The sequence below is a fragment of the Ctenocephalides felis genome, unplaced genomic scaffold (genome assembly GCF_003426905.1).
Source record: "Ctenocephalides felis isolate EL2017-DRISC unplaced genomic scaffold, ASM342690v1 CF-g0.4_SCAFFOLD_03572, whole genome shotgun sequence".
Lineage (NCBI taxonomy): Eukaryota > Metazoa > Arthropoda > Insecta > Siphonaptera > Pulicidae > Ctenocephalides > Ctenocephalides felis.
In genome coordinates, this window is record NW_020539726.1 from 27,359,895 (window position 1) to 27,373,982 (window position 14,088).

At 27.2% G+C, this 14,088-nt stretch overlaps 1 protein-coding gene across 1 annotated transcript; it reads right to left on the bottom strand.

Annotated features, from left to right (window-relative positions):
- Nucleotides 1–5,375: 5,375 nt before the first annotated feature.
- On the bottom strand, nucleotides 5,376–7,379 carry LOC113388003. The gene is made up of 2 exons (XM_026625415.1): nucleotides 7,188–7,379; nucleotides 5,376–5,660 (listed from the first exon to the last, which is right to left on the bottom strand). The coding sequence occupies exons 1-2, from the start codon at nucleotides 7,309–7,311 to the stop codon at nucleotides 5,392–5,394; spliced, it is 393 nt and encodes a 130-aa protein (XP_026481200.1). The 5' UTR covers nucleotides 7,312–7,379; the 3' UTR covers nucleotides 5,376–5,391.
- Between the last annotated feature and the right edge of the window lie 6,709 nt (nucleotides 7,380–14,088).

Here is a 14,088-nt window from a genome sequence, read left to right on the forward strand (position 1 = left end):
CATAATTTTTGACACTGTCTGTTTGCTATAGGTAAAAATATGTATATCGTACTCAAATAAAATTTTATTATGTTATTACTTCTATTTTTTAATAACTAGATTAAACATCATTGGGAAAATAGCGGCAGTTTTTTTTTTACAAAATAACGTCAATGATTTGCTTATATGTATTTTTTATGATTTATTTGTTTATTTTTATAAAAGCCAATCAGATATAAACTGTATTTAAACAATTGCATAGATAAGGGCCATATATACGTATATGTGCCTTTTAATCCTAGTGCATTGAAATTTATAAAAAACTAGCAAATCCGGCGAGAACTCCGTTTCACCACCAGATGGTTTCATTTTATGTAACATTTCGTTTGGTGATTAAAAGTTGAAAAAGTTTTTTGTTTTGTTATATATTTGAAAAGGAAAAAAAATATATCATTTTATAACAGTAATAAATTTACTTTTATTACAAAAATGAAATGTCATTTAGTTGAACTTCTCAAAGTGAATTTAAAGTAAATACTGAATCGAAGCGTTATACGTGTCCATAAATTATCCGTTTCATTGAAGTGCTCTTTGGTAAGCCACATTATTTTCTTTGTCACATGAAATTAACTGAGAAGAGAACAATGAGTAGCTAAGTATCAGAGATGATGCTGTATGTAAAAAAAGATTTTTCCGCTTTTCAGTTGAAATTTTTCTTTGCTATAAACCTCACGGAGGCCGAGACCATTTCCAATGAATGCAAAATCGTCGAAATCGGTTTGTGCGTTCTGGAGTTATATCGTCAGGAAGAAAAACCTGACTTATTTTTATATAATAGATAAAAATTTTAAATGAATTCAAAACCAGTATAGTTTGAAAACAAAATTCTGAAAATTTTTGAATTTGTACGAAACTTATAACTTAGCTTTAAAAATTAAAATTCTTTGTAAGGAACCCAAAAAATTTTTAACAAATTTATCAATAATTCTTAAAATTAATAAAATTGAGGTGCATATATCCAATAATTATTTTAGACTGCCAAATATATATTTTTTTACTTTTTTCTTTGTATCACCTAAACCGCTGGACCTGCCAACATCCCAAAAATTTATTCAATTCTTCATCTTGTCAATACAAGTGCAATGTTTTTTGAATCATTCAAATTGGTTGATCCGTGCTACCGAAATCGTAGAAAAATTGTATCTAAACATACACACACACATATACATCAATTTTTGTACAGTATGTCAAAATGTTTAGAAATCTTTGAAATGTAAAGATATGCAAGAATTTTGATTTTCGACTTTTTTCCGATTACTATAACTTATCCTACGGGAAGTTAATTAAAATTTATTTGCGGAAAAGTTTTCCTACTATTAAATTTAAATGCGGTTGTATTTGTTTAGCTCCAAACTACTAATTAAGATACGACATAAATGTATTGCTCGAAAGCCCAAAGCCAAATATTCTATTAAAGCTTATATGAAGTGGCTATAAACCTATTTAACGATGATTTTCATTAAAATCTATGCTCATTTCATAATATTTTACCTGCTTCTGTTTAAAAATGTAACTGGTTACTCGTCTTTTAGTTCAGTCTCTGTAAATAAATGTTTAAAGTTATAGTTAAAAGATTTTATTTTCAATGATCAGATGTATTCCTGAGAACTAATATGCTTGTGTGTGTTATAACTACGTTTTGTATTAAATACTAACTAAATCTATAACATTTATAATATGATACTACAGTATCTACGCTTTTACTAATAAATATCTAAGTTAATAAAAATCAATACTATTTTTCAACCATACTTACTATATCTGTAAATAATAAATTAATTTAATTTGCGTAAAAAATATTTTATTTATTTCTTGTTCTAATAATGTATTTCATTTAAGTTTGAATATTAACTGCAACCAGTAGTTCAGTACCCACTACAAAACAAAGAACGTACATATATTTGGGATAGATTCTGATTAGAATCGCTTAAGCGCCCGGCATGATTTCAAGATTTAATTTTTTTTTATGATTGAAATGCTTATTGTTGGTCCACAATAATTCAGTATATTATTTCAGACCACTAAGTAGTATGTCGTAATACAAAGTTTCATCTAAATGGCAAAAAAAATTGACAAATAATTAAGGAGAAACCTTTAGGCAAATCTTTTCCGAAATCTAATAAGCAAGAATCACGAAAAGTTAAAAATGGGGTTACACGTATACATACACACACGAACCACACATACAAACATACTTTTTCCAAATTTGGTCTCATTCGATTCAGAATGACGTGAATCGTCTAAAAAACGTTACATTAGAGATCAGATTTTCTATCAAAGACATTTATATATTTATATTAAATGTAAACTATTCCTTCGGTGAAATCTCACACTAAAGAACCAATTCTCCGCTTCTCCGTTGTTATGGCAACGCTATGTCACCGCTTCTTTCTTGGTAGTAAAAACTGCCAAAAAGCTATGTATTTGCTCTGCGGGTCTAATTTACTGGACATTTTGCCCCTTTGATGGAAATCTTCACAAATTCGAGGTTTTGTCGTCTTACTCCAAGATATGGTATCCATTATTACTATTATTATTATTATTAGACTATGATTCTAACATGTGTACATCTACATATATGAAACATACAAATGCTAATGTCTTTCTTATTGGCATGTTTCTTGCGAATTAAGATCGACAGACAAGTCCTTTTGTTTAACGGAGTTGCAATGCAATAACCAGCAATAACTATATTGACATGTTCATATATCTAATGAGACACACACGGCAGATATATAATGAGCAAAAAGATGACTCACAGCAAATCATTTCTTATTGTAGTAAACGCAAATAACTTTTACTTTTATGCATTTGAAGGTTACAACTTGGCTTGGCTATTATCGGTCAACACCGATGGCAATCGGTATTAGTTCATATTTAATAATAGTTATTGGGTAATTTAATAGAAAATAATTAATTTAATTTTAGGCGTGAAAAGTCATTTACTTTTTTCCCCAGTTTACAGAACCTACATGAACTTTAAAGCTTGGAAATATACATTCTACGCGATTTTATAATATAATAATTGGAATTCGGTGCCAAAATGCTGTAATTTATTCAGAGATATATTTTAAGAAATTTAATTTACAAAATGTTAATCACACGGATTTCTTCAAATATTATTTTTTATGTAAAAATCACAAAAATCAAATTCTATACATCCATTTCATATTTCATAAATACATATTTAAATCTTTTCATACTTAAGGTTCTTTTCGACAATAAATTCTTGAAATGTTAGAATTAGAATAAGTCAAATATAAAATATAATGATTAATAAATTTTTTTGCTGAAGTCCAATAAACATTAATTCTGTACCTGTTCTCCACATGTATTATAATTAAGTAGTTCATGCTATGAAAAAAATCAAAAAAATATTTTTATGTAATAAATAATTTCATTTTATATTATATTATATACATTAATTATATAATTATAAATAGGGAGTACAAACTTTGACAATTAATATTTAAATGTTAAGTAAAAATATTTTTAATAAAATTATGATGATATAATTATGAAGCTCCTATATCCCTATAATCAATACAAACTATGATCATTTGAAATCTATAAAATTTTATACAGGATTAGTAAGGTATGAATATTAAAGAAATTTTGTAACACTTTTCTACTGATTATGCGTTTTCAATATTCTTTGTAGTTTATACAATAATTTAACTTATATTATTTTCATGCAATTCCATATACCATACATTATATTTGCGCAGGTATTTAAAGTTAAAATATTGATTAAGCCTTTCCACTCGGATGCCGCCGCTCCGGCGACAGAATACATATTTAATTTTTGCGAGTGAAAAGGGTTGAAATTCTCAAAGCTTCAAATAGTTATCAGCAGTTTGACACAAAAATTTGCAAAAGTATGAATATGTTTCCTCAAAAACGTCTGCACTGATTTTAGAAATTTAAGTGCTTCTAGCGTCAACTATATTGGTGCGATGATCGGCCAAGCCGTTTCTTCACAAACATCATGAGTGTCATATTTTTTTGATCTTGATAAAACATCCTGAAATATTATAAACCAATAAAAATTGGTTGTAAAAAATTTAAGGTGTAAGTATGAAAAAATTAAATTACAGCATTTTAAAGTTAATTTTTTATTGATTAAGACAATTATACATATTTCGAAAATTTTTGGCAAATATGCTTTAAGGCAAAATGCCACTTGCATCTAGTTTTGAATGGCATTATTATTAATAATTATTTATGAATTTCTGAATTGGTTGTATTTTATGGGTCTGCTGATCTGTCGATGCAATTCCAATAATAATTCTAATATCCTCGTCAGAACAATATTTTGTATATGTATGTACATATATATAACCATTTCTCATATGTTATACTTAAATTTCGCTCCATACGTTTTGCTTTCATTGTTCTCTTTATTATTCAAGGCAATAATAAACCAATAAACCTTTATGGCCACTAAATTATTTTAATTGTTACGGTGGTGTTCTAAAATTTGTAACTCGTTATTGCTTTACTTTTATTATCCCATTTATTTCGATAAGTGCGTTCTTTAAAATCTTTCGATTTATTATTGTTTTATTAGATGATCGAACAACGAACGAATCGGATTTTTCTGTCTCTTGTAGTCGAATGTTTGAATGATACTTGAAAATGGGTTTTAAAGTATAGCTAGGACAATATAATTTTTTTGATGATCAGATGATTGGTGCAAAATAAAAATAAATGTTCTCTATGAATTTAATCTAATTTGCTAATTTTAAGGAAAAAATTTATCAAGCTGCAGTTGTTACAGAAGCACAAATTCAATGTATTCAAATACGTTTTTATATATCCTGTAAATTAGTTTCACATTTATAATTGAACCTTCTTGAAAACAATTTTTGCCACTATTAATCATACGTTACATATTAACTTGAAAAACATAGCAATTGATTGATTCATTTTTATTACAATTTAGTACAAATACTAAGTATACTAAAAGAATTTAAATTTATTAGCATTGAAAAAATGTTCTTAAACGAAATCTGTATTTGTCGTACATTTCGAAAAGGAAAATTTCAGTGTCATCTTTGTCTTTAACTTAATTTAAAAATAAAAATATAGTTGTCTGTAACTTAATTTAAAAATAAATATATAATTTATGAGACAACTCTTGTTGAAGTATGGTATATTTTTTTCTATAATGATTGTGAATGTTAAATATAGTGCATCTTATATATTAAGAAAACAATTATATTTTTGCTAGGATAATTCAATGTTCAAACCATAACCAAACATATTACATTTTATAAACTTGTGCATATTAAATGAAAATTATGTGAATAGTATGCAATAACATTATATTTTATCATTGTTTGTGCATCATTAATTGTGACCAAATGTTTTCAATAATTTTTGAGTAGCTTCAATAGCTTCCTTCACAGAAGGCGATAATTCGTAAGAAATTTCTGTGACTTCCTTTGCATATTCATTTAATCGGTTTAATAATTCTATGTCGGATTTTAAATTGGCTTCTCCTTCTGAAATTCTCTTCCAAAAGTCACGACCTAATTCTACCCCATCGATGGCAACTGGTGGTACAGTGTCCGTGGCCTTAGAGATCATCTCGATGTTGGCTTTGAGAGCAGTTCTAGCTAAAATAAAAAAAAAAAATTGATTTAAAGGACTGTGTATGAAATTATCAATATTAAAGGCATTCTAATATTTTGTTTCTGGGCAGGTTGCTATGAAAAAAATAGTTCAAAATTTCCAAAAAGGTCAAATTTTTACAAAAATTCTCAAAAATCTATTTTTTTTCAAAGTTCTAAAAAAAACTGAATCTTTTTTAAAATTTACATTTTTGACACGGAAAGTAATATTAGAAAGTAAATAAATTTGCCTTAAAGCACGATGCCATGCACCACTAGTTTCAAACATAATTTTAAATTGATAAATGTGAAGACTGGAGTTACTACTTGATATCAGGCTGTCCGTGGCGAGTATAGAACCTATGGTCGCAAGTTCATAGTTCTTACCACAGGACTACAAAAAAACCTTATTTAAAAGATAAAATAATATACATGTAATAAAAAATCCTAACTAATTTCAGGAAGTGTAGAATTAACAACTCGAATGGAAATCGTTTTGAATTTTATGTAAATGGAAATCGTTTTCAGTTTTCTATCAGGCAATTTGCAAAAACACTATGAAAGTGAGAGAAATGTGTGTTAAATCTATAGATTGATTACCATATTAGATCTATCTTGTTATGAAATTATATGCTATTTTTTTTGTAAAATCATGTTTTATTAATCATAAATTAACTGATTGATTGATGTGAAATCAATTTCTTTGAACGCTGGTACTTCCGCGCTTTTCACAATTTTCAAATGAATCATATCAGTTTTTGTTCGAAATAGATCGATATAAATGGTATATATTAAAATTAATAAATGCAGTAAAGATATAATAAAATAAAATAATTAGATCAAAACTTGGGAAACTATATACAAAACTGGTTAGTATTGGCATTTTGCCGTGAGGCAAGTTACATGAACTTCCTGGTATGTGTAAAAATTCGACTTAATTAAGTCGAATCAATCAATTTAAATCCTTAAAAAAATAAATTAATTTATGAGTGATTAAAAGTATTCCGAGTGGATTTATCACACATAATTGAAATTGAACGAACATGTTAACTCGGAGTATTTTCTAAACGCAAATTTTCAAAAATCAACCATTTTTATAATTGAACCAGTTTCCCTGGGTTTTTAATGATTTAGTATGTTCAATAAGACCAAGTACTCTATCGTTATACCAAGTAAATCGTCTAATTTTAATTTTAACAGACGTCAAAAACTACTAATTTTTTCAAACTTAGATGAATTTTTAGAATTAAACTACTTGTCTTAAGGCCGTAATTATTCAGTAAGATCTATAAGACCATGATATTCATGCAATTCATATCATGCAAAATAATGAATTTTTATATTACAAAATTCCCACAATTAATATTATGATCACCTATTTTACATAGCAATCACCAGATATAATTACCCATTAATTTCGCAACCAATTAGTATTCTTTATTTCATTATTAATTGTTGCTCATTAAATTACAAAATTGGTCATCAGCTATTAATCTCATTATTAATTAGATACTTTCAAAAATTTTATATTACCTGCATCGGTAATTGAAGTGATTTCTTGGTCATGGGAATTTTCAGATCGTTTCTTATGTAGAGGAACGCCTTGGATAACGGTTAAAACGAAGAATAGTGAAAATATTACAAAAATGCACTTCATTTTAAAAAAATATGAGGAATTTGTTGTAATAAATGATTAATGTTTACTGTTTTGACTTCTTTGGTAAAATAGCGTGGCCGTAACTAAATGATTTAGAATTAAATTGCATTGTTTTTCTATATTTTGCATAATGCATTTTTGGCCTTGGATCAAAATTGTTTTTTAAACGGAATATTTTTGTATTAAGCATAATAATGTTTACAATAGTGATAAGATATGGCAATAATTTAAATATTATTTTCAAACTCGGATATGTATAAATTAAGTTATATACTAAGAATTTTGTTTATTATTAAACTGCATTTCATAGCATTATTATGTATACTTTTTAACTGCAAAAGTATTAATAATTTTTCACAATAAAAATTACTGGAATTGGTGTGTTGAAAAAACAGCTTATACAAGGAACTTGTAGAACATTTACAACCAATTTTGTGAAAAATTGTCTTCAAGATTGGATTTGATCTGGAAGAACTCTATGACGTACTTATTTCTGGATTTGCAAAAATTACCTTGGGAGGCTTATATATAGCAATATTATACTTCTCCACTCTTAATATTGTAATTGTCTTGACCTTTTTTGTTCTATTGTATTTTCTTCTCAATAAAGTATGACTATGATATGTTTTATTTAAATAAATTAATTGCAGCCAGCTCAATGTTCTGTATGGAATAATATTTCAAACAAACTTTATTCACTGTCGTTGGTCTTTATTAGTTTCATTTTTTCTGTTTTTTCTACCAATCAGAAACACATTGTTTATTTCTTTGAGATAAGTTACTGCCAATTACTCTATTGGAAACTATGTATTATCATTTTCATGAATTTAGTGTATAAGAAAGCTTATGTGACACTATTTTAGAACTTTTCTATTTGTATTCCAATTAGTCTAACATAGATTTTTTTTGTGAAAAATTAAAAAAATTCTGAATTTGATAGCATTTATAGTTTTGAGTAAAAGTTTAAAGTAATTAAAAAATTCTTTTATCTATAAGTGATACATTAATTCAATTTTTCAAGGCTCAGAAATATAAAAAAAATTCATTTTCGACATTTCATCAGAATATTAGAATTTGTTAAAAAATAACAGAGATAATTTAAACTTGTTAAGCTAAAAACAAATAAAATTAGTTATGTAATTGTTAAATAAGAGCTATAGAAATTTAGATTTAGAGTTATAAAAACAAATATGAATTACTGTTAGTTACTCAATTTGAAAGTATGTATTCTCAAATTTCATCATGTGATAGTAATACACTAATTATGATACTATTTTAGAACCATTTTTATCTTAAGTACTTTGAAATAAAATCTTTGCATTTAATAGAAAGATGAAAAATAAATAATATCTATACTAATGTGATATTCAAAATAATTAACAAATAATAAAAATATTTTTCTACAAATAAAAAAATCAACAATTGGGTCTACGAAATTGTTCAATCGTTATCTTCTATATAAAATACGAGTATATAAAAATATACGAGTATAATAAAATAATAAATACGATGTATATAAAAATAAGTAGGGTTTTCCTCCCTGACGAAATAACTCCAGAACGTACGAACGTTGGAAAGGTCTCGGGCTCCGCAAGGTTTATAGCTAAGAAAATTAGTGGTGCATGGCATCGTGCCCTAATGCAAATTGCTGGAACTTCACGCACCGTAATTACAAATAAGAGTAATAAAAATAATCAATAACTGTTTTAAATAATTATCTTCTATATATATGAAAATAAGTCTTTTCTTCCTTTTCTTCCTGACGAAATAACTCCAGAACGCACGAACCGATTTCGACAATTTTGCATTTGTTGCAAAGGTCTTGGGCTCCGCAAGGTTTATAGCTAAGAAAATTAGTTGTGCATGATCTCGTGCCTTAATGCAAGGTGCTGGAATTTCACGCACTGTAATTAAAAATTCGAATAATGACATTAGTGAGAATTATCAGAATTATGCTTGGTTAAGTCAACGAGCAACTCTTGTCGCAAAGAATAATGATGTACACGCCCTGAATTTCACCATTCAATCAAATTTGGTGACATACCAATGATTCCGACTGACTTCAAACGATTGCAATTTCCAGTTCGCCTTGCTTAGTGTTTGCGGGATAAATTCCAAATAGATTATTTAGAAAATCATTGTTTTTCACATGGGCAGTTATACGTTGTCTGTTCACGAGTTGAAAAACCATCCGCTTTGTTTGTGTTAACGTCAGACCAAAAAACAAAAAATGTGGTTTACCAAAGAGCACTTCAATGAAACAGATAATTTGCGCATTCACTTTCATTTACTTAGAGAAGTTCAACTAAAAAACACTTCATTTTTGTAATCGAAATAAATTCATTACTGTTGTATAATAAAATCAAATTTTTCCTTTTCAAATATAAAACAAACAAAAAATTTCTTCATCTTCCTCATGAAACTATCTGGTAGCGAAACGGAGTTCGTCGGGTTTGCTAGTTTATTATATAAAAATAACTCGGGTTTTTCTTTCTGACGATATAACTCCAGAACGCACAAACCGATTTCGACGATTTTGCATTCGTTGGAAAGGTCTTAGACTCCGTGAGGTTTATAGGAAAAAAAATTCAAGAAAGATTTCAACAGAAAAGCGAAAAACACTTTTTTTACATACAGCGTCATCTAAGATACTTAGCATGTACTACAAACCAATATTTTTTGTTTGATAGCTACTAATTGTTCTCTGCTTAATTTCATGTGACAAACAGACATTGTGTTCACTGTGAAATTGTACAAAAAAAGTAAAAAAAAAGTTATTCGTTTCTTAACATTTCAATCAAATCAATCACCTGTATTGTGCGAATTTTTATTCAATTTCAACAGCAGGCAATTTTTTTCTTTATCTTTAATCACCAAACAAAATGTTACATAAAATGAAACCATCTGGTGGTGAAACGGAGTTCGCCCGGTTTGCTAGTTGCATATAATTTTTTTAAATTGTTGGTAGTTGATATTTTTCTTGAAATTTTATTACAAGTTTATTAGATAATCAGAAGTAATTTTTTGCCATACTTGCAAGTAAATAACCACTATAATTTCTGGTTTTAAAATCACATAATTTGTGATATTGACAATTTTTCGAAAACGGCATATTTAAGACTAAGGGTTCAATTTTCGGATAAAATATGGTAATGCTATATTACGGGTCTCTCTCGGTATGAGATGTATTAACAAACTGTCAAAAAGCTATGTATTTGCTGTGCGATCAGGCGTTTTACACATAAAATCTAACCTACAAAACGCACTAACTAACAATTTTATCATAACTGCCACTATCTGAAGTCTTATTGATAACACATATGTGAAGATAGGTTTTTCATGGAAAACGTCTGATCGCACAGCAAATACATAGCTTTTTGATTGTTCTTCACTACTAACTCATATGAAAATAGATTCGTAACATAGCTTTACCAATAAATTTCTATTTCATCCAAAAGTTGGCATCTAAATGTACTTTTATATTTATTTTCAATTACATTATATTTTATTTTTATTAAAATATAAACATCGACCTTGACTTCATAATATAGAACTAAGTCAATGAGAAAGGAACGAGAAGATCACGATCATTTAAATTTATTGATCTGTGCTTTTTGATGTGAATCTAACTTCTAGTACAGTTAAGAGTAATATAAATTATTTTGACAGAATAAATTTACCTTTATTGTGCATTGTATAGTATTAGAGATTTCCAGAGATCAGTTGGAAAAAATAAAAAGGCAAAGATCCATGCTTTGCCTCTACTAATTCTATTAGGATGTAAATTTGTACATATCAATATTTTTCAAATTCGTGCATTTTGATATGAAATTCCTATATGTTATTCCACATTATTGTTTCGAGATGACGAAATTTCTTTTTCGTTTATTGACATAATATTTTCTTATTTCAGTCAGACAGGGGTTCCTGCCATAAGTTACATATCATTTATACATATTTCATTCTACATTATATAAGCCTTAAATTTAAATATTTTTTAAATTTCTTTCATCTTCAATTTTTTTACAATATTTTTTACTACTATTAGTTAATTACTACACTACTGCTACTACAATTATTTCGCTCTACTATGCAATCTGACAACAAAGTATATTGCATATCCAAATGCTCGTTAATATGAGTTTATCAAATATTAGTTAGATTTAATAATTTTATTTTTTTTCTTCAACTTATAACTAAGTCACTGTATTTTTATTTTATCCTTGTTAGTCGTGTAACTGTTGTAATAATTTTCAATAATGGTGAATTACGTTCACCTAGTTTTCCGATGGATCGTGAAGAAGACTAATCTATTTCTATAAACGAGATCTACAGAAACATAGACATTGTAATTGGAATATTTTGCGTTCGTTGTGTTGAAGAAAATAATAGACATAGCGCTGATAGATAAATTGTGTGTGGCATTGTGTCTTGAGGCTAATTGCTGGAACTTTCCGTACCGAAAATTTAAATTTTCAAAAAAGTTTCAAAATATGAAAACTTTGAAACGATTAGATTTTTGAGAATTTTTTAATTTTTTTTTTCAATATATTTTGAAATTTTTGGAAAATTTTGAATATTCGAAGTTAAACTTCTTTAGACGCGACTAGGATGTAAATCCGTACAAATGCAACGAAAAAAGCGTTGCTCTCGATGATATCATTTACATAAAATCTGACGTGTAAGAAACGTAAGTTTATTGAAGTAATTTGTATCACTCGTGGTTACTATATATTTTTGAGGTTATTAAAATTTGAAAATTATTTTTATAGGCAAGACAGTTATTACAGCTGCTCATAGAATGAGACTGTATCGCCAGCGAAATAGTAAAAAAAACAAGCAGTCAATGAATGTATGTTAATTTTAATTACATGAAGCTCTTCAAACACAATTACATGAAAAGTGAAATTGTGAAAACAATATTTATTTAGGCGTTGTTTAACATAATAATTTTCTGCATTTTTATAGATATTAAGAAATATTATTATTAGCTTTATTCTATCATGCCGAAGATATATCTTTTTCAGAAATATATATCTGACACTTTTGGAAGTTTAGAGGAACTCTACATGTTTTTCGATCATCATAGCTATTAAGTATTACAAAGTTGCATATTTTTATAAATAATAGAGAATAAATTGATAATCGGATTTATAACAATTTATCCAGTTTTTCATTTCGATATAAACAAAATATTCTATGAATCATTCAAATCGGGCTATTGTTACTACTATTTTTGGCATTTTTAATTGTATTTTTGAAACGACTAGACCTGCTTTTGGCAAAATCCAATGAGCACGTCTACCCATCAATACAAATCGAATGTTTTTTTTATTTATTTAAATCTGTTGACTCATGTTCATGAAATTGCCGAAAAGAATTTGTATCCGCACACACACACACATATACACAAATACACACACGCACACACAAGCATTTTTTTAAGATATGCAAAAATGTTCAATATCTGAAACGTAAAGATATATAAAAATTTTCATTTCATTCAAAATTTTTCATCGATTTTTTTGCGATTGCTATAACTTATCCTACGGGAAGTTAAACATTTAAATCCATTTTTTTAAATTTTTCTAAAATTTTTGAATATGAAATGCAGTAAAAATATTCAAAATCAATTGTTAGAATTTTGCTGCAAATTGCATACAAAACTCTATTTTCCACATATGCCATTAGCCCTCTGTCTATTTCTCAAATTGATCTCCATAAGTTCACTATTGATACCCAATAATATCATTTGGACGAATGAAATTTTGTCTAATAAGATCCACTCGGATTGCATTGTTCAATTACCGTTCTACTTATTATTTCAGACCAGTTTTTGTGCAATTACATCCACTTCAATTGCACCGGTATATAATTCCAATATTTAGGAGATTTATAGATCAATCGTAATAAAATTAATCGAACGACTAACGTTATTCCTTTTGCATAATTCAACGTCGATTACCTTCTAAGAACCGACTTTACAGTTAAGGAAGTTGTTTCAATTATACTATTTCAGTAGTCAATAATGGAGTTTAAATTATTTATTTGATGTATAACAATATAAAGAACTTACAGGTATGCACAAATTTATTTGATACATGCAAATATTTTTTATAATCGCAAAAAAATCTAAAATGAAAATCTTATATATCATTACGTTTTAGAGGTTTCTGAACATTTTAGCATACCTTAGAAAAATGTATGTATGTGTGTGTAAGTACACGGATGCAAATTTTCGACGACGATTTCGGTAACATAGATCAACCGATTTGAATAATTTAATAAACATTTGATTTGTATTGATAAGGAGACGTGCTGATTAGAGGCAAAATGAGCTAAAAATGATAATTCAGTTTTTGAGAGAACGAAGCGTCCGATTTGAACAATTTGAAAATCATATTATTTGTTTTGACAAAATGGAGTAACGTTTAATTTTTTTGCAAAAATCGTATCAAACATCGTGATTTGCAAAAAGATATTAATCAATAAATTCACAAAATACTATTTAAAATATATAAATCATTCAAATATTCTTAATATTTCATAGCAATGATAATATTTGTGACCAAATCAATTAAAGATATAATTTATATAAGTACAATTTTTCTGTGTTGAATTGTTTTTCTATTTGGTACTCAGTAATTTTATTAATTATGCAAAATTAATAAAAATTATAACAGAACCTAATTAATTCAGAAATTTAGCCAAAAACTATAATTATTTATATAATATAAATATATAGTATATTTTACATTTATAATAAAAATTTCAATA

Excerpts from the sequence above, each read along its gene's own strand:
- LOC113388003 (XM_026625415.1), bottom strand. The coding sequence starts at position 7,311 with ATGAAGTGCATTTTTGTAATATTTTCACTATTCTTCGTTTTAACCGTT. Across the intron at positions 5,661-7,187 it reads CACTTCAATTACCGATGCAG|CTAGAACTGCTCTCAAAGCC; the intron begins GTAATATAAAAT and ends TTTTTATTTTAG.